This window comes from Thamnophis sirtalis, unplaced genomic scaffold (genome assembly GCF_051295495.1).
Source record: "Thamnophis sirtalis isolate CommonGarterSnake01/CBP01778 unplaced genomic scaffold, rThaSir2_p1.2 scaffold_5, whole genome shotgun sequence".
Classification (NCBI taxonomy): Eukaryota; Metazoa; Chordata; class Lepidosauria; order Squamata; family Natricidae; genus Thamnophis; species Thamnophis sirtalis.
Window position 1 is genome coordinate 24,233,530 of NW_028261385.1, and position 27,305 is coordinate 24,260,834.

General features: G+C 38.1%; 1 protein-coding gene across 4 annotated transcripts in view; it reads left to right on the forward strand.

Annotated features, from left to right (window-relative positions):
- GHR (growth hormone receptor) overlaps nt 1-27,305 on the forward strand; it is a 149,280-nt gene that overhangs the window by 70,422 nt on the left and 51,553 nt on the right. For 3 of the 4 annotated variants that reach the window (XM_087715461.1, XM_087715462.1, XM_087715463.1), the window contains one exon: nt 2,370-2,450. The exons of the other annotated variant lie outside the window; for it this stretch is intronic. In XM_087715461.1, coding sequence (XP_087571587.1) covers nt 2,381-2,450 — 70 coding nt within the window. In that variant the 5' untranslated portion in view covers nt 2,370-2,380. The remainder of the gene's footprint in view (nt 1-2,369; nt 2,451-27,305) is intronic. 4 annotated transcript variants of the gene reach the window in all.

Here is a 27,305-nt window from a genome sequence, read left to right on the forward strand (position 1 = left end):
ATGGTTTGGCTGTTACGCTATTAAATTTTCAAGCTCTAATACTTACTTTAAAATTGTGCAAAATGGAATTACAACCATATTTAAAGGAAAGCCAAGATTTACACATATGGGGATCCTAGGTACAAAACAACTCTGAATAAATACAGCATAATATGGGTTAATGAAAATAGCTCTTTTGTTGCTAACACTTGCCATTGGTTCAGCAAGTTGGTTTTTATCCCAACTTGGAGAGAAAAACTTGTAAATCTCTTTGCAACAGCGGAAACTTGTGGAGTGTTTTAATTCTTTCCAACTGGCCCATATCTCGGGGGGGGGGGGGGAGCCCTTCAAAGCCAGCCCTGTGCGTATGGAAATCTCCCTGTGATCCCTTTTGCGTAAAAAGAAATATCACATTTTGTTTTTTTCTCTCCTCAGTTTTGTCTGGTGTACCATGGGGTAGTTTGAAAAGAATACATAAATACATTGCCAGGACAAAACAGTAGGGTTTCCTAGGAAATCATTAAAAAATGGAATAAAAGCTTCTCTTGACAGTCTTGTATAATATTAAACCACAAGCGTTCTCCATAATTAATAATATCTTGAGGCATGATTTTCTTGGCATGTCTCGTATTTGCCTGCCTTTTTGAAGCCTTGTGCCAGGGGAATCCCCTGCTTATAGTCAAGTTGGCACACCCAAGCCGTGTTGAATTCTGAAAGAGATATTTAAGCCCCTATTTTGCAGGAATCAAGTAGCTTTCCTAGATCATAATTGTTCTATTCCTATTTGGAAAAGATCAATTCAAGTTTACAGAACTTGGAACCCTCCAGATCTGTTGAGACAGCTAATTCTAGATTTCTAGCTGTTTAGTGGTTGTATATTGGAAGTTTGTGGTGTTGACCATAGGGAGTCAATATAGTACATAGATAGAGTTATGCTTGCAGCTCAGCTACTATATGGGTCAAAGTTCTCCTCATTCAGGGTAGGGCTAAACAGCTTTGCTGTTTCTGCTTCTTTTCCTCTTCATTTTTTTTTTGTTCCTTCCTACTAAATCTAAATCTCTAGAGCTAGGGCTGTGATGGCGAACCTATGACACGTGTGCCACAGGTGGCACATGGAGCCATTTCTGAGAGCATGCAAGGTGTTTCCCTGTCAGCTCCAGCGTGCATGCACGTACGGGCAAGCTGATTTTTGGGCTTGATTTTTGGCCATTTTTCACCACCACCCCAAGGCTCCAGGGAACCCAGAAGGGAACCCAGAAGTCCATCCTTGAACTTCCGGTTTGCATGTTGGGCCATTTTTCCCCCTCTGGAGGCTGTGGAGGGCCTCCGGTGGGGGAGGCTGTTTTCTCCCTCCCCAGGCTGCAAGAAAGCCATGCATGCATGCGCGGGGTAGCAGAGGAAGGTCACGCGTGCATGCATAGGGGACATGCCGTGGGGAGCATTAAATTATGGGGTGGGCATGCGAGCACACATGATAGTGTGTGTGCATGTGCTTTTATAACCTGAGGAGAAAAAGGTTCGCCATCACTGAGCTAAGGTGTCCATCTCTTTCTGAATATACCAAAAGGTATGAGAGCTTTGATTTTGGGCATACATCTCTTTCCCCAATACAAGGTCAAAACATTATACTTGTGACTTCCAACAATTGAATCATAGCACACTCTTTCTCTTCATGGAGAAGCTGCATATCCTTCCATTACACTAAAACCTCCCTGGCTTCCTTTTCTTCCCCTTTTGAAAAAAAAATCCAGTGGGAGAAAATTCTTCAGAGGGTCTTCCCTTGGGATTTCTGGAAAGTATGGGTAACAACCCCCCACCTCCGAGAGATGATTATCCAATGGAAGACAGAATAGTCCTTTGACTGTCTTTTCATTCAATAAGTATAATAACAGCAGATGAATGCAATCCAAATTTTCTGTTAAAAAAAAGGTAACACAAAATCTCTTGCCTATGAGAATTGATAGAAAAAGGACATACAGTTTTTTTTTTTTTTTGCATGGCACTGGTATAATAATATATTTCTCCGGTACACACTGCCTCCTGGTGATTGGCTCAGAGTCACCTATCTAGATTTCATGCCTAAGGGGACTTGATAATAAAACATTTGAAGACACTCATCAAGAACCCCCAAGTTTCTTTGATGGTAATTGTATGTGTAGAAAATGAATACATGTCCTGGAATGTCTTTATTTACTGGTCAGCAGCCTCATGATTTATTGTCGCTTGCAGATTCAATATATGATAAAACTTTATAAGGTCATAATATTTATTGTAATCTAGTCCCTTCGTAGATCTTTGGCTTTATTCCATCCAGTTCACCACTAAAACAGCAAAGAAGTGAAATGGTGTTTCCGTCTTATTTATACTATTATCTTTTTCTGCAATTGCAGAATCCAGAGGAATGGATCTTTGGTTGTTGCTGTTTACGTTGGCTCTGGCATCAGCGAACAGTTCTTTTCCCACAATGAAACGTGAGTTTAAATGCTTTTGAGAAAGAGGTATTAACAATGTTTGCGGTACTTGGTATAAGAAATTTCAACATTAAGTCTTTGCTATAATTGTTATCAGCATGAGCTGTTGCTATACCAAGTTCTATTTTTACTTTTACTTTTCATTACTTTTAACTAGATAGTCTGTGAATTAAGCATCAGTGCCTGCAGGAAAGGTATCACAATGGTTCGATCTAAGCCAAATGTTATGACCTAGGCTGCCCAAGAGCATGAAGCAAACTCCTTGTCCCGACAAAAACTCCTTTTATTAATGTACTGTGAATTCTGCTCATTCACATCCAGCAAAGTCTTTCAAGTGAAGATTTACAGTCACAAACCTTACCTGGCTTGGAGAGCTGACAGGCCAATATCTGCAAAAATTGGCAAGGAGTCTTGGAGAGTCACAAACCAATTAAGCGAACTAATTGTCTCCTGCAAACTCTACTCACTTTTTGCTCCTCTTTTATTTCCTCTGGGAGGGGCCATTCATCGTCCACCTGTGGCCTTACATCCAAGTCGACCCCTGTTCTTTAGCAAAGGGAACCCTTTGTCTGGCAACTCTGTGTATGCGCACACTGGGAACAGGCTCCAGCTGTTTGTCTGCCTCACTGATGTCTGACTCTGAAGGCAGCTGATAACTGGCATATGGCTCTGGCCCAGTCTCTGCCTCCAACACAGAGCCCTCATCAGAGCCTTCCCCAAACTCCAGGACTGGCCCATGTTCCTCCCTACCCTCCTCACTGTCTGAATCTGCAGGATCATGGCCCACCTAGAAGCTAATGGCTAAAGGCAACTGGTTTTCTATCTATAGACTGTTGTGCAGAATACAACACATCTCTACAGAAATGCAATGCCATTTCAATGAGATCGCTAAAGAATTGACAAAAAAACTTGGACACCTTAAAGAAGCAAGCAAATTCTCCAATTCCCCACAATAGTGCCTTCAAAGACTCAAAGATGTGACAATAGATGAAAATGAAATTGTGATCTTATTTGATATCATAGCACTTTTTTACATCCATAGACCCAGAATTAGCCAAGAATCCATGACAGCACAGAACCCTGAACCTAACCAAATGCACTGATTGAAATATCTAGAACCATGGATTTTCTTAACCTTTGCCTAACCATATACTTTAAGTATACATCAACAAATCAAAGGAACACCCATGGAATTACTGCTTTCAGGACAAATAGTGTACTGCAGTACATACAACCCAAAATATGGATCCAGTGTGTAGATGACATCTTTGTCATAATAAAAAAGGATTAACTAGAGAACAATACAGGGATGTGGTGGTTCAGTAGCTAAAATGCTGAGCTTGTCAATCAGAAAGGTCATCAGGTCGGCAGTTCAAATCCCCAGTGCCGCATAATGGAGTGAGCTCCTGTTACTTTTCCTAGCTTCCGCCTACCTAGCAGTTTGAAAGCATGTAAAAATGCAAGTAGAAAAATAGGGACCACCTTTGGTGGGAAGGTAACAGCGTTCCTTGTGCCTTCGACATTTAATCATGCCGGCCACATGACCACGGAGACGTCTTCGGACAGCGCTGGCTCTTCAGCTTTGAAACGGAGATGAGCACTGCCCTCTAGAGTCTGGAACGACTAGCACATATGTGTGAGGGGAACCTTTACCTCTAGAAAACATACACAAAATCATCAACATCATCTTCAAAGGAATAAAATTCACTGGGAAAGAAGAAAACAACATGCTTCCTGATTTACTCATCAGCAGAGGCAGGGACAGTCTTAATCAGTTTCAATTGAGAAACAGTGAGCCTCCTAAACCAAGTCCAAAAATGCTAAAGAATTCCTGGAAGCCTGGCACTCATACAAATTGGGCATCAACAGCACATAGTGATAAACAACGCCTAAATACCATTCAAAAGAGACAGTCAAAAGGCCAAAAAGGAAACACAACAACCAAAATACTTTCTCATCAGTAATCAACACCCAGATGAGCAGAAATTAACACCAAGATTAACATAAGACCAACAATTAAGAAGCAGACAATATCCTAATCAAGGAAGTGTCAACTCAGACAAACAGGCTAATAGTAAACAATATCCCAATCAAGGAACTACCAAGACCACTCACACTTACACGGAAGGGCAAGCCACTAGTATATAAAACGAAAAACTTTTATTCTATCCGTACCCTTTCAGTGACACTGGTAAGGGGCAGGATTCTCCTACAATGCTAATGTGGTAAATGCTGTAATCTAAATTTGTATTGCCAAAACAAGGCTACTATTGAGCCTACACACACAAGCAGAGATCCTTGGCACAGCCAAATTAAATGAATGACTTTTTCCACAGCTTGGGGCTCCAAAGTTTCAACCAGGTACCCTCTAAGTCAGTGTGTCTCAACCTTCCTAATGCCACGACCCTCATGTTGTGGTGACCCCCAACCATAAAATTATTTTTTGTTTTCAGTATTTTTTTTTAAATATGTGTTTTCCGGTGGTTTTAGGCGACTCCTGTGAAAGGGTCGTTCAACCCCCAAAGGGGTCCCAGCCCACAGGTTGAGAACCACTGCTCTAAGTGGTGATAAAAGCGTGAAATCATTAAATGCTGGAAATCATTTTCATGTTGTTATAAATTATTACTCATATCCCATATATTTGGTTAAATAATATTTAGAAAAGACACTGAATATTTGTTGTGATTCCTTCTTCAAAAGTGACTTATGGCATGACAAGAAAAAGACAAATGAGACTCTGACCTGAATCATAATTCACAGCACTTCTGATCCTGTCTGCTTGTGTTTAATCACATTGCTTGTGTTTACTATAACTCGGGATTCTTGGATTAGTGTTCAGGTAGAATTTTTTTTTAATGCTCCTCTGTTCTTTAAGAATCTTCAGCCATCAAAGTGGTGAGAAGACAACCCCCTTGTCTTCCTTTATTTGAACATAATATCAACCCAGTATTTGTTTCTACTTATTTCTAAATATATAACATAGAAGGTATTGCTTTATTTTGTATTTTAGATCCTTTCTAGCCAGTGTACATTCATTAGTATGGAGCAGAGATGGGTTTCTGCCAATTCGGCCCGGATCGGGTGAACCGGTAGAGGTGGTGATGGGAGGCTCTGCCCATCTGCCCAGATGCTTTTGCGCATGCGCATGAGCAAACCGGTAATAAAAAAAACTGGAAACCCACCACTAGTTCGGAGGTGATTGTATTGAATCTAGAGTTGAATCACTACCTATTCTTTTCTGCTTTGAGTTGCTAGTTTGGGCACCCTGTTCTGTTTTTATTAGATCCATTATTTTATTTTCAGCATCGGAAGCTTAATGAACGTGGTGGGAAAGAAAACTGGAGGAAGAAATGGATTGAAACTTATTGTAAAATAATTCTTAATTGGTGGTGTTTGTACATCAAATATTTCCTAACAAAGGAAACAAATAATCTTCAAAACAGGATTTAAAAAAACCAAATAGAATATTTGAAAGGCACACCTCTCTCAGTGCTTAGTATTACACACTAATATATGCAAATTTATCTGCATAAAATAATTTTAAGAAGGGATGTTTAGAAGAAGCTCCACAATGCAATGCTTTGAGAGACATGGTATCTATCATGCTAAAATTAAAAGCACTGCAAGGTTTATCTTCTTTTGAAGAACGTTTATTCTTTTTATTTTAGATTTTTTTTTAATCCCACCTTTATTATTTTTATAAATACCGGTAATCCAAGGCAGTAAATACCTAATACTCCTTCAGCCTCCTACAGACACAGAGACAGGGCTTTTTCCTCTGCTGAGTACTAAATTTACACAGTTCTATCTTATGTCTAATTATATTAATCACGTATTATGGTCATATTACTTTTATCCTTCTCATCTATTCCACTACTTTCTCTATTGGCATTATTATCTCTTTTATTCATTAATATGAAACTCAGTCAACTGAACATTTAAAAATGTGTCACAAATACCATTGACTGGTGCTAATGGTTGATACGGGTTGCTGCCAGCATCCTAGGTATCAACCAATTATCTTCTTAAAATATATGATGTTCCAAGCAGCGCAGTTTTTTGCAGTTCTGCTGGAGTTATTGCAGGAAGCTGGATTTCCTGATTATTTGTTCTTCTTCCTCCTCCTCCTCCTTCTTGCATAAAGTTTTAGATTTTATAACATATAAAAAATTCATTTTTGGTGAAATAGTGTGTTATCTTGGTACAAATAGTTTTAGGAAATAATCATCAAAGTGTTTGCAACAATGTTCTAAACCTATCCTTTATTATTATGATTATTACTACTTTGTTTTTTTTAATGCAACACTTAGAGCTTATGCACCAGAGACAAATTCTTTGTGTGTCCAAATACACTTGGCCTATAAAGAATTCTATTCTATTCTGTTCTATTCTATTCTATTCTATTCTCTGAAGTGAGTTGGGCTGAGAGTGACCAATCTAGAGTCATCTTAACATGCCTAAGGCAGGATTAGAGCTCATGGTTTCCCGATTTCCATTCTCGTACCTTAACCATCAGACCAAAATCTGTTATAGATCAAATTCTACTATCGCTGTTTGTAACAAAAGACTAACCCCATTTGCAGCTGCAGAAAGTTGGGGGGAGGGAGGGTATGTGTTGGTGTTTCAGTGCCCATTAAAGAAAATCACTGTGCTAACAGTAGCAAAGTTTCCCATCAGTTCCTTGGCTCAGTCAAATTCAAGTTAAGAGTGAGAAGCAGCTTGTTCTTAAATTTTATTGTTAGTGGGTAACAAATTGAGATTTAGAAGTTTAAGGAAGAGTTTGGTTGAATCATGGAAGATCAGAGTGGGTTATCTATTGAGTCTAGAAGGCAGAACAAGCTCATTGGGGGACTTCAACGCTCAGAATTCAGAAAGTTGAAGTTCACACAACTTACAATTTGCTAAGGATGAAGAACACTGGTCTATGAACTAATGTACAAATGCAAATAGCACAGTTATGCCAGAAAGGAAGAACGATCAATTGAACCCTTACAACCATGTTTTATTATTTTTCCCCCTGCAGGACTGCAGTAAGATCCCCTGTAGGCACTTTTATTTTTGTAAGGCCTTATAACTGTAGTAATTCAGATCCTTATGAGATTATAAAAGTAACATCTGTTGTAGGAGACTTTCTTTTGTCAAGGGATTGTGTGTGCGTCTGTGTGTGTCTGTGCATTCTCTACATTTCTGCTGGCTGCTCTTTTGCTGTAATTATTCTGTGACAACTGACTGATTCGTGCATTTGAGACTTGAAAGCAAATAAGCACACATCTTTTTTATTTCAATGTGGAAACTCAAATAAACCTAATGAAGGTTTATTTGTATTATCTTAGGTATATTTAATGAAATGTTTTTTCTTGTATGAGAATACTTGAAGAATTCATTAAAACCATTCTATAGAATAAGTCATAATATCCTAAAATTGCTTTCTGTACTCTGTACAGATTACTCCAGCCAATTTCCTCTATAAAGTGGATTACTTAATGCACTTTGTAGAGGAAACTGGAGAACATAAGCTTGGGAAACAGCCCATGGAATAATATATTAGCAAGTTTAAAAAAAAAACAACCTTAGCTGAACACATATTGTTTTGTTTTTTGGAGTAAAGTTGGATCCAATTATAAAACTGCTATGATGTCCTTGTGATAGTAATAATTCATTATTAGGACAGGGAATGGATTTTTCAAGACCACATCATCAAGAAAAACAAAGCTGCTTTGCACATCTTGACTAAAACATATGTTATTTTAATCCTTCCTGATCTATTATTGTAGAAAGTAGATGCAATAGTTGAAACTCTTACCGGTACTCATGGCTTTAGTAAGTTTTATAATTATAGTTACTATTTACTCCTTCTGGATTTAATGTATTTTGACACTTAAGAAATTAAAATCTAAAATTTTGGAAAAGAGTTTAGAGCTTAGTTCAGGCTTTCAGCTTTCCAAAGTTTTTCCTTCAGACAAAATAACTAAAATCCAGGAATTTCATGGGGAAAGTGACTGACATTTAAGATATGTCTATAGTACGTCTATATGTCTGTGATATATTGCTTTCTGAGATTAGTCAGATGCAAAGTAGATTTTAGATTAAATTGGTATTTGTGGGAAAGAAAAATAAACATTTGTTACTGGTTTGAAATAACAAATCCAGTTGTTAAAATCAAAGCTGTTTCCAATGTGAATGTATCATATTAGTCCTTATCCCTTACCCCTAGGCAACTTTTTGAATTGGACATATAAAGAATTCAAACTTCAGAGCTGCTACTAACTAAACTATAGCCTCACTCTTAAATATAGTAAATTTGCAAAAAATATATGAAACAATGCATCCTGTACAATTGTATGAGTTTGATAGCTTTGCTTTGTAACAATTTCTTTTATTACATTTACCACATTCAGTATCCTAAATTACTATAGGCTGCCAAAAATGCAGAAAATGCCTCAAAATGTCAAATTCTGATTTGACAAACAAGTCCCTTAATCTCCAGGCAGCCACTGTAATCTACAATTCTCAAGAGTGTTACAGATTTTTGTAGAGCTTAGTTAGTTCTATTTTACCCCAAAATAAATGTGCTGTTGCCTTTTTCTCTAGCATCATATGTTAAAAATCTTCAGATTGTTAAAAATGAATTCTTGCTAGTAAGAAGAAATTCTTCTATGTCTTTCCTGATATTGAATGAAAGTGGCCAGGATGATAAAGTTAAAAGGCAGCTGAGTCACATTTAAGCTATTGCTACTAGGTTCTGCAAAGATGTGGAACCATTATTTGCAGATGTAATCTCTCAGTGTTATGCTATGATCAGCACAACTGCTGTTTGCAATGTCACACAGCTTAGGAGCTCAGTACTTTGCCATCCATAGTACAGAGCATTATCCAGGTTTTTAATGCTGCTACTGGTGTTCCTCGTGGAATGATGGTGATTTCAAGTATTCCCCCTTCCCCTAAAAGGGAACTTGCAGAGGTGGGCTGTACTTATGTTCACAATGGGTTAGCTGGTTGTGAGAGCACATGTGCATGTGCTCTTGCTTTGCTCACATGCGCCCCTTTGGTACTGAAATGGAGCTTCAAACATGCAGCTATTCAACTCAGGCAGCTCTGGTGAGTACAGCAGTGGCGGCGCAGAATTCAGCTGGGCAACATGGGCAGGGGGAAACGAGCCAGAAAGTTAGTTATATATGGAAAGCATAGCATGTGAGCGGGTGCAGCCAGCAATCACAGCTAAGGATTCACCCAAACCTGTGCAATTAAGCAGCAGCCCACCATTGGAAACTTGTGTACAATGTAGAATCATGGTTGGATGATTCTGACCATACTTAAGGGGTACTATGTTTAATCAGTTGCTCTATGTCAGAGGTGCCAAACTTGGGGCCCACGGGCCAGATGCATCATGCATGGCTACGCCCACCCTAGTTTAGCAAAGGGAGAAAAAAATCGTGATATATGACACCATGAGTTTGATACCCCTGGTCTATGTCAATGTTTCTCAACCTTGGCAATTTTGAATTGCGTGGACTTCTTCAGTCAGCATGAGATTTTAAGATTTCCAAGATTGAAAAACACAGTTTTATGTCTTTGACTGAAATTAGTGGAAGCATCTAAGCAAATTTGGCCAATCTTGATAAGCAAGGTCAGGTCTTGGTTGGGAGAATGTGAATAAATCTCAGGATTGTAGATTAGAGGGAGAGATTAAAAAAACATTCCTCAAAAAATAATTGTAGCTACATCCATGTTGTTTCCAAGAATTAACTTGGGTCTGTATAATCACCATGAGTAAAGCTTGACTCAAGGGAGACTTATTTCAATGTCTTTATTTGCTATTTTTAACTAAATCTGAAATTTTGGATTGAAATAGTGAAATTAGGAACCATTCCTAAACTGAATCAGATTTCGATCTAATATAATGTTGGACTTCTTATAATGTCATTGGAAGGGAAACATGGTCTCTATATTCCTTGAACCCTTAGGTCAGGGGCTAACAATCTTTTCAGGCATTCATGCATTTGGAACTTATATTTTGGGAAGCCTGAAAAGCTAAAATCCTATGAGATAATTTGCAGTTGAAGACCAAAACAACAAGCCAATTAACTATGCAATACTATCCTATTAGTCAGGTAAAAATAATGGAAAAAAACAAGCAATTAAAGAATTCTTAAAATTATAATGATGTTTACTTTAAATTTATGATCAGAGGGTGGGGCAGAACTAATGCCTTTGGGGCATTTGGCTGAGATTACATATTAAAAGCTGTTTTTATGATCAATTTCAGATCAACAAGTATCTCTACAGATTATGAGTGTATGGTAATCTTCCATGAGAGCCAAAGTCTGTCAAGATTGCAAAATTCTTGCCTAAAATCTGGAGCATAACATGGGAACATTAATTTGCTGCAATGTTTGTAAATCTTGTGGTTTTTCAGTCAGTTTTTAAAGTAACTTTTATTCATTTTTGGAGGGTTGAGTTGATTGTCACATGGCCAATATCTGGTCAAAAATCTCGCCTTTTCATCTACTTTACTTTCCTCAAAAGCATCGGATAGAAATGTAGCTATTATAAGATGGACTACAGAGAGTTTGGGAAATATTGTTCTTTGGTTTGTCAAAATTCCTTCTGTGCTCTTAACCACTTGGGAGAATTAAAGTTTACATGATTCCTTGTGCCAAAACCAATGCTATCACAACAAGTAGTTGATGTATTAAAGTCTCTAAACCACGGGTGTCAAACTTGCTGTGTCACGTTGCTGTCACATGACGTTTCATGAAGTTTTTCCCATTCACGGAGCTGGAGTGGGTGTGGCGTGTGCATGATGCATCCGGCCTATGGGCTTCCAGTTTGACACCCCTGCTCTAAACTGTATGCCCTTCATCTTGTTTTGCACTGTAAGGTGATCTCCTCAAACAATATATACAAATACATACATACATACATACATACATACACACACACACACACACACACACACACACACACACACACACATATATATATTCTATCCTCATTGTAACTCAGAAAGAAATATCTTATTTATTATCCCAAAGGGCAGCATGTTGTTGGTTAAATTTAATTACAAGCCAAGGTGGCGCAGTGGTTAAATGCAGCACTGCAGGCTACTGCTAGATCAGCAGTTCAGCGGTTCAAATCTCACCGGCTCAGGGTTGACTCAGCCTTCCATCCTTCCGAGGTGGGTAAAATGAGGACCCAGATTGTTGGGGGCAATATGCTGACTCTCTGTAAACCGCTTAGAGAGGGCTGAAAGCCCTATGAAGCGGTATATAAGTCTACTGCTATTGCTATTGATATTGCTATTGCTACAAGTAATGGACTTCAAGCTAGACATCAGGAGGAGGAACTTCTTGACTGAGTGTCAACCAATAATGACTTTTCATTTACTTTAGAGGTCTTTAGACAGAGCTGGATGTTCATCTGTCACAGATACTTTAGTTGATCCAGGACTGATTTGGAGATTGGACTAGTTCAGGGGGGTCAAACTCGCGTCATCACAGCGTCGTGACGTGACCTATTGGGACTTTTTTCCAGTGGTGGGTTCCTACTGGTTCAGACATGTTCAGCCGAACCGGTAGTGGTTTGGTGGCCTGGGTCGCTGGAACAGGCAGCGACCCAGGCCTGCCACCACCACCATCTTGTGTTTTGCTTCTGTGCATGCACAGAACAATTTTTATTGTACTGTACATGCATGCGCAGTGCGGCCACGAGCAAACTAGCAGTAGTGACTGCCGGAACCCACCCCTGCTTTTTTCCCCTTCACTAAACCAGGCATGGGCCTGGCCAGTGCGTGATGCATCCGACCGGCAGGCCACAAGTTTGTGCACACTTACGACCATTACAATATCTCCATGGTCACGATTGGTTACATCAAGATACTTGAAAACTAATTCATATTTATGACGGTTGCAGTATCCCGGGGTCATGTGATCACCTTTTGTGACCTTCTGACAAGCAAAGTCAATAGGGAAGCCAGATTCACTTAGCAACCATGTTACTAATTGAATAACTGCAGTTATTCACTTAAGAAATGTGACCAGAAAAGTTGTAAAGTGGAACCAATTTCTCACTTAGCAACATGAATTCTGGACTCAATTGTGGTCTTAAGTAGAGGACTACCTGTATTGGATGTTCATGGTCACAATCTTTAGCAAGGATGCCTCTTGCCTTAGGCAATATAAGATGAACATTTTATATTTCAAAGAAAAGGGAGTCAAACTATTCTCCAAAGCACCTGAGGGCAGAACAAGAAGCAATGAGTGGAAACTAATCAAGGAGAGAAGTAACTTAGAATTGAGGAGAAATTTCCTGACAGTTGGAACAATTAATCAGTGGAACAGCTTGCCTCCAGAAGTTGTGAATGCCCCAACACTGGAAGTCTTTAAGAAGAAATTGGACAGCCATTTGTCTGAAATGGTATAGGGATTCCTGCCTAGGCAGGGGGTTAGACTAGAAGACCTCCAAGGTACCTTCCTACTGCATTGTATTGTATTATTTTCTTTTCTGAAACCCAGAAGAAAAAAGATCTGGTAACACATATACAATGAAATATTAACTGATTTTTGATGAGGGTAAAAGTAGCAAATGATAGGTGAGTTCTATATTCTCTTTGCCCCCACTGTGTTTTAAACTTTTGTAACTTGGTGAAGGAATGCAAACATTGTGTAATGCTGTGGCTAAAATTATTCACTGTGTCTGAAACAAACAAACCATTGTGAAGGGCCTTGGGTGCTGAAATGTGTTTTGGTCGCTGAAGTAGTTTGTTGTTGTTTTTCTCCTTTAAAGCAATTCAACTATTAACTTTCATAAAAGCAATAAAACATAAACTAATGTAATGTAATGGAAAAAAGGGGAGGAGATAAAATGGAAAATTTAAAAAGTAACAAAAACAATACATAAAACAAATTATACAAAAAGGGACCTCTGACTTTTTCAATACAGAAACAGTTATAAAAAATATATATTCTCTCTAAATTTAAATAATATCAATATCTAAACATTTTTAAAATATTAACCAATATTCAAATGTTGGTTCTTACTTTAACTATATTCTTAGTTTCTTTAACACAGTGTTTTTCAACCACTGTGCCGTGGCACACTAGTGTGCCGTGACATAGTGTAAGGTGTGCCGTGGGAAAAACACTTTATATATAGTCAATATAGGCACAGAGTTAATTTTTTTTAACATTTTCTAATGGTGGTGTGCCTTGTGATTTTTTTCATGAAAAAAGTGTGCCTTTGCACAAAAAAGGTTGAAAAACACTGCTTTAACATATAAAAACCTATAAATACACCATAATCATATAGCTAACATCCACAATATTTCTTCAATCACATCAATCCTCAAACCCCAAAGTCAAAATCAACTATTAACTTTTAACAACTGTTTTAAATACAAAGCCTGCATTTTAAAAGATAAAAATGAAATTATCTCAGTATGGATTGTGATTTGCTTTCAATAATGATGGCTAATTTATCACTGCCTTTATGACGCTCCCACACTCCAGTGCAGTATATCTGTTTAATGTTAATTGCTGAAGGGACAAATGAAGGCAATTTACATTTAATCGGTATTTTGTAGTGTTATCTACTGTGACAGAGGTGGGTGTTACATAATGTAACAACCGATTCGCTCAGAAGCAAAAATGTGAGAGGATGTGCGCAGCATCAAAAACACGATTATATAGGACGGGATAGCGCCAGGGCGGGGGCGGGGCCAACCACTGGTCGGAACTACCGGTTCACCTGAACCAGTCTGAACTGGCATCAGCCCACCTCTGCACATCACCATTAATGGTCAGGCATATTTTAAAACAGTTATGTTGGCAGTTTGAGAAGACAACAAGAGTGGTGCTTGACAATGACACCTAAGTCTATTTAGTTAACCTGAATTATGGCACAAAAAAATGAAATAATTCTCTTTCACAAGGAGCAAAGTATGTATTGCAGTATATTGGCACAAAGGTATTCAGATCTTCGGTGTTACTCCACAGACCGTAGCAACAGGCACTGTAACAAGGGGTACTTCACGTATGAGCAGCATCTGGATTACTAGGATATCTTCTAATCAGAAGTAGTATTGATCTGGTTCATATGTCTCTATAAAAGAAGCAATGAAGAAGAACATGTTCTGTAGTTTTCACTTTTTATGAATCACAGGGCAGAATCAATACTTTACCCAGCTGGAATATATACATGTCAAAAATTCCATATAAATGCTAACTCTTTATTAACTCTAAATAGTGATCTCATATTTGAATGCATATTTTTGTAACTTTGACTAAAGTTAGAGTTATTGCAACAAGACAAATTCTTCTCTGCCTTTAGATTGAGCATTTTGTTGCTCTTTTCAACATTTGAATTGACTATATTTGAAGAGAGGGGGAGAGGAGGAAAGAAGGAAGGAAAGAGTACACATAACTTTGCTAGGAGATATGTAGGTAGGACAAGACAAGGAAGTTGAATAACAGGTATTTGTAAAATGATGGATAGTCTACATCTCTTAGGGCCTTTTAAGATGACAAAAGAGTTTTCTTAAGTGTAGCCAAGAACTGAGACAATATATGTGAGGTTGCTATGGAAATAGAGAGCATGATGACATTTTTCTTGATCACTCCCTTTAAGATTACTTTGAGCAGTGTCTGCTCACAATGCTCATTTTTGATCAGATAAATAGCTTTGAAAGACCTAATGTCACAGTCTACTTCTCTTTTCTCCCTGTTACCTATTCAGATGATATGCATTAAATAAAGTTTCTATCCATGAGGCCTTTAACTTATATTTAGTTTTGGTTTTTTTAAAATTAAAATGTCTGACTGGAAACGTAATTAACATTTCTAATTATAGCTGCTGGAAATTGTTTTGGTAAATGTCAATTACCTCAATGGTATATTAGTTCCTTAACTGCAGTCTAGATGACAAATTTACCTTGATATGTAATCTAGTCTTTAGCATAGTAGTGGAGCCAAGTCTGTAGGTCTTTATAATGTAATCCTGTATATTTTATATATTTATTTATTGTACAATACCAGATGTTGAATGTAAGACGTTTTCAATCATTAGAGTCTTGCTAGAGGAATTGGTCACTTTGAACCAATAAATATCCATAGCAATAACATGGCTCTTCGCCATGTTAATTAATATCAACCATAAAAATAATCCACATTGACTGGAGATTATGTGCCTGGTCATTCAGTGCAAACAAAGTGGACCAGTTTAAGGCGGCCATTGCCAAAAGTGCATATGAGTCCTGGTGGTGCAGTGGTTAGAATGCAGTATTGCCGGCTAACTCTGCCCACAGCCTGGAATTCAACCCTGACCATCTCAAAGTTGACTCAGCCTTCCATCCTTCCGAGGTTGGTGAAATGAAGACTCAGATTTCTGACTCTGTAAACTGATTATAGAGAGTGCTGTAAAACATAAGAGATGGTATATAAGTCCTATTGCTAAGTACTATTTGGAAAAAAATTACATTACAGGAGGTTTCATTTTAAATAACTGGATTTCTGAGTTAAGCCAAATGGTGTACTTGGCATGACAAACTATGGCAAGCTAACAACTGGAACTAAAAATATTCCATAACTTAACATATTGGGCTTTTTTAGATTGGGAAATCTGACTCTGTATTAAGCAGAATTAGATGAGGAAGAAAATTGCATTCATGAATCATATATTATTTTGCAGGACTGTTCCTCCATCAATGGATTTTGTTTCTCATTCTGGCCAGGAGGAGGATGAATTCCATGGTGAATTCTTAATGTAATAGCTCTTCTTTATGATAGCAAACCTACTTTGGTTTCATACATGCCGGGCAGAATGTTGATAAATAATATATGATTAATTTGCTGATAACATCAGGTTGAATCTGTTTCCAGCACACAAGTGAGATTCAGACTTTAAAAGTGCCAGATGTATTGTCAAACTAGATATGGGTCAAGAACTAAATGCAATTAAACTGAAAAGAGAGAGGGAGATGGAGGGAGGGAGGGAGGGAGAGAGAGAGAGGGAGAGAGACTGACTCATGGCAAAAGGGATATTGGTGAATATGGAGGCTAAATTGATACTACAACCTGTGCTTGTAGGGAGAAGTACCACTGAATGTCCAGAAGCCCAGTTGTTAGGAGTGCACCTATGTTCACTTAATCAATTGGTACTTTTTACAATAAGAAGTCAGAATGGAATAGCAGAATCATGCTTGTGTGGCATATAGCCATTCTAATTAGACAGCATTAACAGACTTATTTTTGCGATGATTACTGATAGCCTTTTAAAGCCTTCTGTGTTATGGGAGAGCAGAAGAGGAAAGGGGAACAGAATTGTGTCCTGTTAAGATGGAAATAAGCTCAGCAAAGACATTATTAAGACAATAAAGAAGGTTTGTACATGCTTTTCCTAACCTGAAATTCTCCAATATGTCAAGAATGCAGTATATCTGGCTAAGAATTACAATCTTAGTAGAGTTGAAGGGCAGTAGGCTGTTCTATAGCAATCAGCAACTAGTCATTTCTTACTTAAAGGAGCAAACAAGCATGAGAAAAGCAGAAACTTATATAAGAGGTCATATCGTCTGCAATTATTTGCTGATCTTATCTCACAAATCTCAAGCAATTCTCATCTTTGGTCAAAGCAAGCTGGAGACAGAACATGATTCTTTAAGGCCTTGAATTCAGGACGTGTTTGGATTCTCATGTTTTGAATGGATACTAGTCATTTATTTTCTGAAGCAAGAAAATCAACAGAACCATTATTCATGAAAGAGTCCTAAAAACTAGGAGAGAACAATGCTGGGTAGAACTTGTGGGAGATGTAGTCCTACATACTAGATTGAGGATACAAAAATAAATGCTTTTGTATAATACAGAAGGAATCTCAGCAACATTAATTGGTGGGAATAAAAATGCAACCTCAACTGTTCAAAAGATAGATTATTTGGAACCCACAATCTACTCCTGTTGAGATGTTATTTTTACTTACGTAAAATGAAAAATTTCTTCATAGGAATTCAGTAGAGGAAATGTTGTTTTCCAAATTATTTTGCAAGCAAGCAATGATTATCAGTGTAAGGCTTATAAATCATATTGAAGCAAATGTGATTTATGAAAGAACCAAGCAACTTTGGGATTAGTGTTGCATTTTCAATGCTTATGCATTTAGGAACAATTTGCTTATAGTTTGAGAAGTTAGCTTATAATTAGGACAGGGAGGAAATTTGGGAGTAATGAATGCTGGCAGTTGCCTGGCTATTAGAGAGATCCTCCAGCTAAAGAGAGGACATTTTGGCCTGTTTACATGAAACACTGCCAAAACATGTCCCTGGCAGAAAATGTTTTACACATGTGTTCTTTTAAAACTGCTTTTTGTGAGAGAAAACACAGTCGGGATGGCTGAAGAAACAACCCATGATCCCTAATATGGAAAATGATTTCACCTTGTCTCCAACCCAAACAATACTTATCAAGTAGTCAGCAAACATGAAGATTTGAGGTCAGTGATAAAGAGCTGTAGATTATTATTTTTTTAATTTTATTCAGAACAAAGTTAAAATACAAAATACAAAACTAAATAAAAAAAAATCCAAGGACATAAAAGAAAATAAAAACACAAACCACAAAACAATCAGAACATTAAAAAAGCCCCAACATATTATACACATATTATCCCCCCAGCTGAATACTGATCAATATATTACTATAATGAGTAGATTAATTTTAGAAGACTCTTATAGAGGAGACTATTTGTATCTCAAGGTTAAAATGAGGGGTCATCGGTGCTCTCTGAGATTGGTTTTCTTCTTGCAGACTAAATGAATTTCAGAAGATGAAGGATGGAGGAAGGACGATCAGTACAGCAAAACCTTTAGATTTAAAGACAAAGTACTGATACTTTGAAAATGGATAAATACATTATGGTGTATATTTACATCACCTACTTCCTATGCACTGTTAATAATTTGCACATTTAACAAGCTTAGTGTCACAGTATTCATTTAACACCCACAGTTTAAAGGAATCCAGTATTCATTTCAGAGAGCTGCTTTCTCCTGCATTGTCTTAAATATTGAAATGTTTCAAGGTGTTACTGAAAGATATAAAGACCAAGAAAGTTAATATAGGTAGTAATTTTCTGCTTGAGTGGAGGAAAAAATTATTAACAACGTGACTATTTTGATGCATTTGCTGTCATGAAAAAAGAACAGATTGGAGACAGATTTGTTATTCTAATAGATAGCCTCGTTAGTAATGAAATATCTGCAAGAAAACCACTAAGCCCAGAGAGTACCAAGGACTCCACATTTTTAATTCCTTTCTCAGAACATTGTTGGATACAATTTCTTTTTTCCGCAATACAGATAGTCCTCAACTTACAATAATTTCTTTAGTGACCATGGTTACAATGGTACTGAAAAAAGTGACTTATAACCATTTTTTCTCATGACTGTTGCAGCCATGGTCACATTCAGACACTTGGCAACTGATTCATGTTTATGACAGTTGCATGTTACTAACTTAACAACTGCACTGATTCACTTAACTGGCAAGAAAGATCGTAAAATGGGGCAAAACTCACTTAACAAATGTCTTGCTTAGCAACAGAAATTTTGGGCTCAATTGGAGTCGTAAATCGTGGACTATCTGTATGTGAGATCAATCATTTGATAATGAAATGAAAAATAAAATTTTACTGTTAGGATGCAGTATTGCAGCCTACTTCTGCTCACTGCTGACTGCAAGCAATTCGACAGTTTGAGTCCCACAGGCTCAAGGTTGATTCAGCCTCCCATCCTTCCCAGGTCAGTAAACTGAGGACTCGGATTGTTGCGGACGATATGTTGACTCTGTAAAGTGTTTAGAGTGGGCTGTAAAGCACTGTGAAGCAGTTAAGTGCTATTGCTATTATCTTTAAATCAATGTCTAATTCTAGTGCATGACTGGACTGCAGTTTTCTTGGCAAGATTTCAGAAATGGTCAGCCCTTGCCTTCTTCTAGAGCTAAAAGGGGGGCAGGTTAAAGACCACCCAGCTGATTTTATACCAAAGAGGACTGGAATTCATGGTCTCTTAACAGGTACTTGAATCACTATAACAAATATAGTGGTATATAATATACATCAATTAGTAGAAATTGAGCTCAATTACACTTTTTATATGCCACACAGATGCAAAGATCATAAAAATATGAGGTCATTTATTTTTCCAGTTGAATTCCACTTCTCAGTGCTTTCTCATTGTACAGATGGTGTTTTTTTTCCAATCGGTGTTTGAAGCTGTTTACCTTTTGTAAGAGTTTGTAAATTTTCTCCCTTCTTTTTTGCATTGGTACTTAAAATTATTTTCATTCATAATCAAAGTACTCTGAGCTTGAAGGAAAATTGTTGCTCTGGTAACAGCATATTAATCCTCTCTTGCTTTTGACAGTGCCAACCTGCTTCGTTTATGTTTAGTTTAATTACAAGCTGTTCAGTGTGATTTCTGTGTTGATTATAATGGTTAAAATTTCTGGTCTATTAGCCAGGTGCAATAAAAATAAAGATACATACAAAAAAGTGAAGTGACAAAGATTTGCAGATAGTCATCATGGGGAGCATGTTTATCCTATTGCATAACAAAAACAAAGATTGTTTTCTTAAGACCAAATAATTTTATTATTGTTCCTCTGAACAATTGAGGTGGGTTAAATATTATTTCCATGCCAGTTAAATTATCTTGTTTTCTTCTGCATTTTCCTAACAGTCAGTAAATGTTATTAGTGGTTTGAATTGTCTATGGGGTATTATAAATGAATGATCAACTCAAGGCAAGATTTATCCTTAAAAATGTTTTCAAAATTGTCTTCTGCAAATGTTGACATTTAACCTCTCATTTCTAACAAGGCAATACAATGTCATACCAAAACCTGGAACAGCTAAGTGTCTCATCCTATCTTCCTTCTGGAAAACTTTTGAGCATCTTCAGATCTGCTGAGGAGAACTGGACAATTGTCCAAAGGAGACTTGGAGATGCATAGTAAACAGCGGGGAAGACAGTGTGACATTTTCTTTTGATCACCCCATTGGGGGAAATGGCATCCATTCATGGAAGTGTACAACAGCGACCTTTGACACCATATGGGGTGTCAAAATCTGTAAGATCTATCATTATATTGTCCAAAAGGAGTGGGATATTGCTTGCAATGCCACCTGTTGAAGGAAGAGGAAATGGTCTTGAAGGACAGAGAAAAAAACCACTGCAAAAGCAATGATTAGATAAGAGGGGCTTAAGCTCAGGCCAAGATAGTAATCTGAAAAAATGTGACAAACAAGCCACTCCCTAGTTCACAGAAATATAAAGGGAAGGAGGGGAAAGCACATTCGGACTAGCTGTTACTATGGCTTCTAAAATAAAAGTAGATGTGATTTATTTGACATTGATTTCTTCATCTAGTCTACTTTGTAGGGATGATACCATATTGGCCATTTTGCAGATTTTGACTATCCTGTATGTAGTCTTGGAAGCATACGATTTTATTGCTTCCTTGGTACATATGTGCAAAAATGCTAAATATGACAAAATGTGACAAAAAATGAATCTGGCAGAATCATGGGATATGAATTTCAGGAGTAATAAAGGGAATGTATTTATGAATTTATCATAGGCAAGAGTTCTCATAATGGAAAATTCCTAAATCTGTAATCAGTAAATAAGAAATTGATGGAGTATAGAAAATTAAACACTGTAACTCTCAGTGATATGCACAGTTGTGCATATTTGTATTTTACACTGGAGCGTATTCACTATGATAATGAGTTCCCACCTGCAGCATGATATTGTTTCTTTTACATTCAGTGTGCATGAATAAAGACTTCCGCGTTAAACCATTCTTTATTTCAGTCAATACAAAATGTTACCTCTGATAAGGAGTAAAAATGGTTAAGAATTTTAATTAACTGGATGTCATGTCTAGAGGGGGAGTCATATTTCAACTACTGTATGTTCTCCAGAATTTGACATGCTCTTTTGCGTGAACAGTTGAATTGATTGCACATTACGTTGTGCCAGGTGTCTTGCAAATAGAGACTATTTTTAGCAATACTGAGCATTTTAGGTAAATAAAATGGCAAACATTGCATTGTAGGAGATGTAGGAAAAGCTGTTGGATGCATTTTAGAACAGTTCTGGAGGAGAAAGCACAGTCCTTTTCTTGGTATAATTAAGGCATAATATTTAAAATTTTGCAGCATTGGAAAGTGATGAATCTGCATGCACTTCTGTTGGCATTTGCCTCTAACACAGATCCTAGCAATGGAAGTTCCTTGGCATACAAGGTTCGAGCTAGGCTAAGGTGATACTAACATTGCATTTTTCACTTGGCAGGCGGGATGGTGCAAGGAAGGAAGAAAAGACATTCTCCCTCAGAAAGTGTGATATCACTACAACTTGTACATCAATTTTAAATGAGGATGTACTCGAGTACTCTGCATGGTATAGTTTTTATGACTGGAAATTAAGAATAGGGAGAGCTAAGTTCTAAGTTCATATCAATATTCATTCTTATTAAATTATGAATCAGCTATAATGTAATTTGATTATTTGTAGTTCAGCATGTTTTGTGAAAATGTTTTTTTAATGAATCATGAGCCAGGTTTTGTATTCTGTTGTGTCTTGTGAATCCAGGCCATTGTGACATATTGAATAAGGCATATTTAGGCCGACTAATTTATTTCAGAGTGTGAAAATAATCATTTATCTCAGAGTGTGATTATAAGGACATTTTTTTAATTGCTTAAAACAAATCAAAGCAGAGCAAAGCCATAAAGGTTGTGCGGCAAACTATTTTGAAACATTATTTAAATCTGCACCAAGTCGCCCCTTTTCCAATTAATCCCAATTCTCAAATCATGTAGTTATTGTTGGTTACAGTGACTTTTTTCCTGCTGTGTGGAAAGTGGCATTCCTTGTAACGTCTGTAAATTACGCAGTATTTAAAGCATGGATATGAAGCAGCGGTACAGGGTTCATGCTTAAAATAACTGTAACTTAAAACTTAACAAGGCTTTCCAAATAATTTTGAACTGGGGCCATGCTTTGGACCCGAGCAGGGATTAAAGGACCAAGTAAAATTAGTTATCTTTGCAGTTTTAATTATACAAGAGGGCTGAAGAGAAATAAGGCTCAAAATGTGTTGAAAAAAATAGAAATCTAATTCTGTACTGGTCATCTTCTACAGTAATAGATACCATAAAAGATTTCAAAAGCTATTTTGGACTTTGCAAATAAATGTATGTCCTGGTTCCCATTTTCCAGGCGTATCTGTTCCTCATGTCAGAACAATTAGCGAATTATCAGAGAATTAACACTATTTTGTTCACTCTAATACAGATATTTCCAAACATACAGACAAAATCTCCTTTACCACAACCTGTGTTCTCCCCATATTTTTTTTTCTTTTTTGCCACTTCAGTACTTAACAGTTTTTATTTGATTATGAGGTACAAGAGGTTTTCTTTTGCCATCCACTAGGCCAGTGATAGATAACCTTTTTGGTGCTGAATACCCAAAGCACACACATGCACCCCCTGCACATGCACGTACCCCCCTGGACCTCCACACGTGCACCCCATTTTTGGCTTCCAGGTTGGTGCAGGAGGCTTTCGAGGCCCAAAAGAGGGCACGGGGGCCCTTGTGTGAAGCCCCCGCGCCCCGTTTTGACTTCCAGGTTGGTGCAGGCAAGCCTTCCAGGCCCAAAATGGAGTGGGGGGGGGGTGCACACACACAAACACCCAAAATGAAATGCGAGTGCCCCACACACATGTGCCCCTCCCCCACACATGCACATACATCCCCTGCCTATGCCATGCCCCCTGCACATGCGCAGCAGAGACCCAAAGACAGCTGGCCATGCACGGTGGAGCTGGGCTGTCCCACAGAGAGGGGTCTGCATGTCACCTGTAGCACACATGTCATAGATTCACCATCATGGCACCAGACTAATGAACTTTTACTACCCTATGCTTTGCTCTATTATTTCTCTGCTTAATTAAAAATGTATTATTTTACCAATTACCCATTGCTTGGACTCTCCCGCAGTGCACAGAGAAGGACCCTTCAAGTAAGCCCAGTGGTCTTTCTCTGCTTAATTAAAAATGTATTATTTTACCAATTAGGCTGTATTTTAAATTCTGTTACAAATTGTATTTGTTCTTGTTTGGATCTTCCGAATATTATGTCTTAAAAGAAAATTATTGTAGAAGAGCTTAAATAGCAATTGATGAAATAAATTATCATGCTGTTCAAAAAATAGTTTTTCATAGTTCATATCATATTCTTTTCCATACGATTTTTAATTCATTCCATAATAGTCTACAAAGAGGTAAGTCTATTTAACATTAAATATCTTCTATACCAATTCAATGAAGGATGTAGCTATTGATATAAGTTTATGGAACCTTATTAAATCATAATAAGTTGGGCTCATGGAACAGGGATTGAATGTTGTCATGCACAACATTAGATGATCATTCAAATGATGAAAATGATGACAATGTTGCAAATTACAAAACTAATGTCATTTGTGCAACATGACCTGAATACAGGTAAATTTATTATAAAAGTAAAGTCAGAATAGAATAGAATAGAATAGAATAGAAATCTTTATTGGTAAAGTGTGTTTGGACACAAGGAATTTGTCTTTGATGCATATGCTCTCAGTGTACATAAAGAAAAATAAAATAGAATACATTCATCAAGAATCAACACTTAGTGTTAGTCATAGGTTACTAATAAGCAATAAAATCACACTAGGTAACAAATAAACAATATAAATTGTAACGATACAAGCAATATGGTTATAGACATAAGTGGGAAGAGATAGGTACTAGGAAGGATGAGAAGAATATTAGTAATACAGTCTTAGTAAATTACTGACAGTGTTGTGGGAATTAGTTGTTTAGCAGAGTGATGGCATTTGGGGGAAAACTGTCCTTGTTTGTTCTAGTGTGCAGTGCCCTATAGCAGTGTTTCTCAACCTTGGCAACTTGAAAATGTCCGGACTTCAACTCCCAGAATTCCCCAGCCAGCAAATGCTGGCTGGGGAATTCTGGGAGTTGAAGTCCGGACATCTTCAAGTTGCCAAGGTTGAGAAACACTGCCCTATAGCATCGTTTTGAGGGTAGGAATTGAAACAATTTATGTCCAGAAATGAGGGGTCTGTAGATATTTTCACAGCTCTCTTTTTTACTCATGCAGTATACAAGTCCTCAATGGAAGGCAGGTTGGTCACTATTGTTTTTTCTGCGGTTCTAATTATCCATTGAAGTCTGTGTCTGTCTTGTTTGGTTGCAGAGCCAAACCAGACAGTTATAGAGGTACAGATGACAGACTCAATAATTCCTACGTAGAACATATAGACCTTGTTTATCAACTGCATCATATAGCAATGTTGTTTTTAAAAACCAACTTTGTGACTAAGGTGCACATTTATGACCTTTACAATGTCTCTCAAGGATATGTTTACCATTACAGTCGGTTAGTACACATTGTCCTATTCCTGACCCATTTTTTTCTTTCTCCCCCTCCTCACAGAGGGGAGTGAGTAGAGAAGAAGTGATTACAAGAGAGTCAGTAGACACACAATACAGAATGCACATAAAATGAATGCAGTGTATTTCCAATTAGTCTCTTGTAATCACTTCCTCTGCAATGAATGCAAATATTAATTCTCTTCATAATAATTAGTGCAGGGCTGAGGAATTGAAAGAGCAGAGGAGGGAGGAAGGGAAGGGAAATAAAAATAAAATCATAAGCATAGTTGCAAATATGTGATCACATCACTTAGGGATCAAGGGGTTTTATTGTCCTATATCACACATTCCATTTCTATATTGAACAGTGTGTTCTCTAGGTATTCAGAGTGTTAACATACAAACATCATCATAGTCATTATAATCATTCATATCAATGGTGGGTTTTGTGGGGGCTTGGTGGTCATGTGACCGGGTGGGAGTGGCTTGGCAGTCATGTGTCTGGGTGGGTGGGGCCAACTTGCAAATGTGGTGAAACTCACTTAACAATGCTCTTGCTTAGCAACCAAAATGTTGGCTCAGAAACTCTGGCATTGAAGTGTTGAACCTTTTGAACCTTCCTGCCTCCACTGGACTTCGTGCTCTTCTCTGCACACTCGTCACGACTGCATTAGATGTCCAGAAGTGGCTAATGGGACCTGGGCTTCCAGCCCGACAGCCCCCGCCACTTCTGGTCGTCTATTACAGTTACGAGGAGCACGCGGAGAAGAGCGTGAAGTCCAGCGGAGGCAGGAATGCAAAAACAATGCCTACTATTCCCTTGCAAGGGAGCAAAGGAAACGGCCTGGTTCTCCGCTCCCCGCCTCACCTGTCTGGAGTCGCTGAAAGCTTTAGACTTCGTCCACAGTGCTTGTTTCCCGCCACTTGAGTTTTATTGTCTAATTTACTTTGTGCACATTTCTTTTTGGTATTGTCCTACACTCCCCTTCCTTTTTTTTGATTGTAAGCCGCCCTGAGTCCCCTCAGGGAAAAGGGCGGCCTATAAATAAATAAATCTACAATCTACAATCTACAATCCACTTCGGAGTATCCGGAAAGGTAACTCTGCATTCTCCCTTTCCTTCGCCCCTTCTCCCTTCAAAAGCTGTGAAGCGCTTTCTTAGCGCTGGTTGCCCAGCTGGCATGGGCCTGTGCTCATGCCTCCTCCTCCTCCTCACTCCCCAAACGCTCATCTCCTTCCCGGAGCTCAACGGGAGCCGGGCACAAGGGATGGGAGGCTGCTTTTGAAACCACACCTTGGAAAACTTCGCTGGAAAGGGAGGTGGGGAACCAGGGGGGGAACACCCTGGAACGCCCCCATGTTTTGCTGGTGGCCACGCCTCCTAGGCAAGTTCAGGGAGGTCCTAGGAGGCTGGCGCATCGTACATGCTACTGCCTACGAGTGATGACGGAACGGGTGGGGAAAGCAAGGAAGGGTGACGGGGCAGGTGCTCTGTGAGGAACCTCTTCTAACCGGTTCGGTAGATTTGTGGAACCTCTTCTCCTGAAGAGGTTAGAAGCGGCAGAAACCCACCCCTGATTCATGTATGTATGTATGTATGTATGTATGTATGTATGTATGCATGTATGTATGTATGCATGTATGTATGTATGCATGTATGTATGTATATATTCATATATTCATGTGTGTGTGTGTATATGTATGTATGTATGTATGTATGTATATATGTGTGTGTATGGATGGATGGATGGATGGATGGATAGATAGATAGATAGATAGATAGATAGATAGATAGATAGATAGATAGATAGATAGATAGATAGATAGATAGATAGCCAAATATGGGAGGGAGCATATGCTTTCCTTTTGCCTTTCAGCTCCACCCTAGGAGCCCTCCAGGCAGAAAACCATTTTTGTGTAACTTACACACACACACACATATACACACACAAACACACACACAAATATGCGATAATATCAATCATTATTACAACGTATACTATCTTCCATTATAGTGTCGATTATATAACCATCAGAATATTTACTCATCGGTTTTTCTTTCTCATGTAATTCAGAGGTGATATTCAGCCTGTTCGGACTGGTTCACGCGAACCAGTAGATGAAATCACGGGTGGCCCCGCCCGGGGGCCCCCACCCGTCCTGGCTCTATGCCATCCTATTTAGGCTCATTTTTGAGGCCAGGTACATACGCAAGTGAGCAGGCATGTGTAAAGTGAGTGCGTGGCGGGGGGACAAACTGGTGGTAACAAAATATGAAACCCACTGCTGATGTAATCCACATTTCACATTAATCCACTCATCTAACCTCAATATTTTACCATTTGTAGAATAGTTCCCAT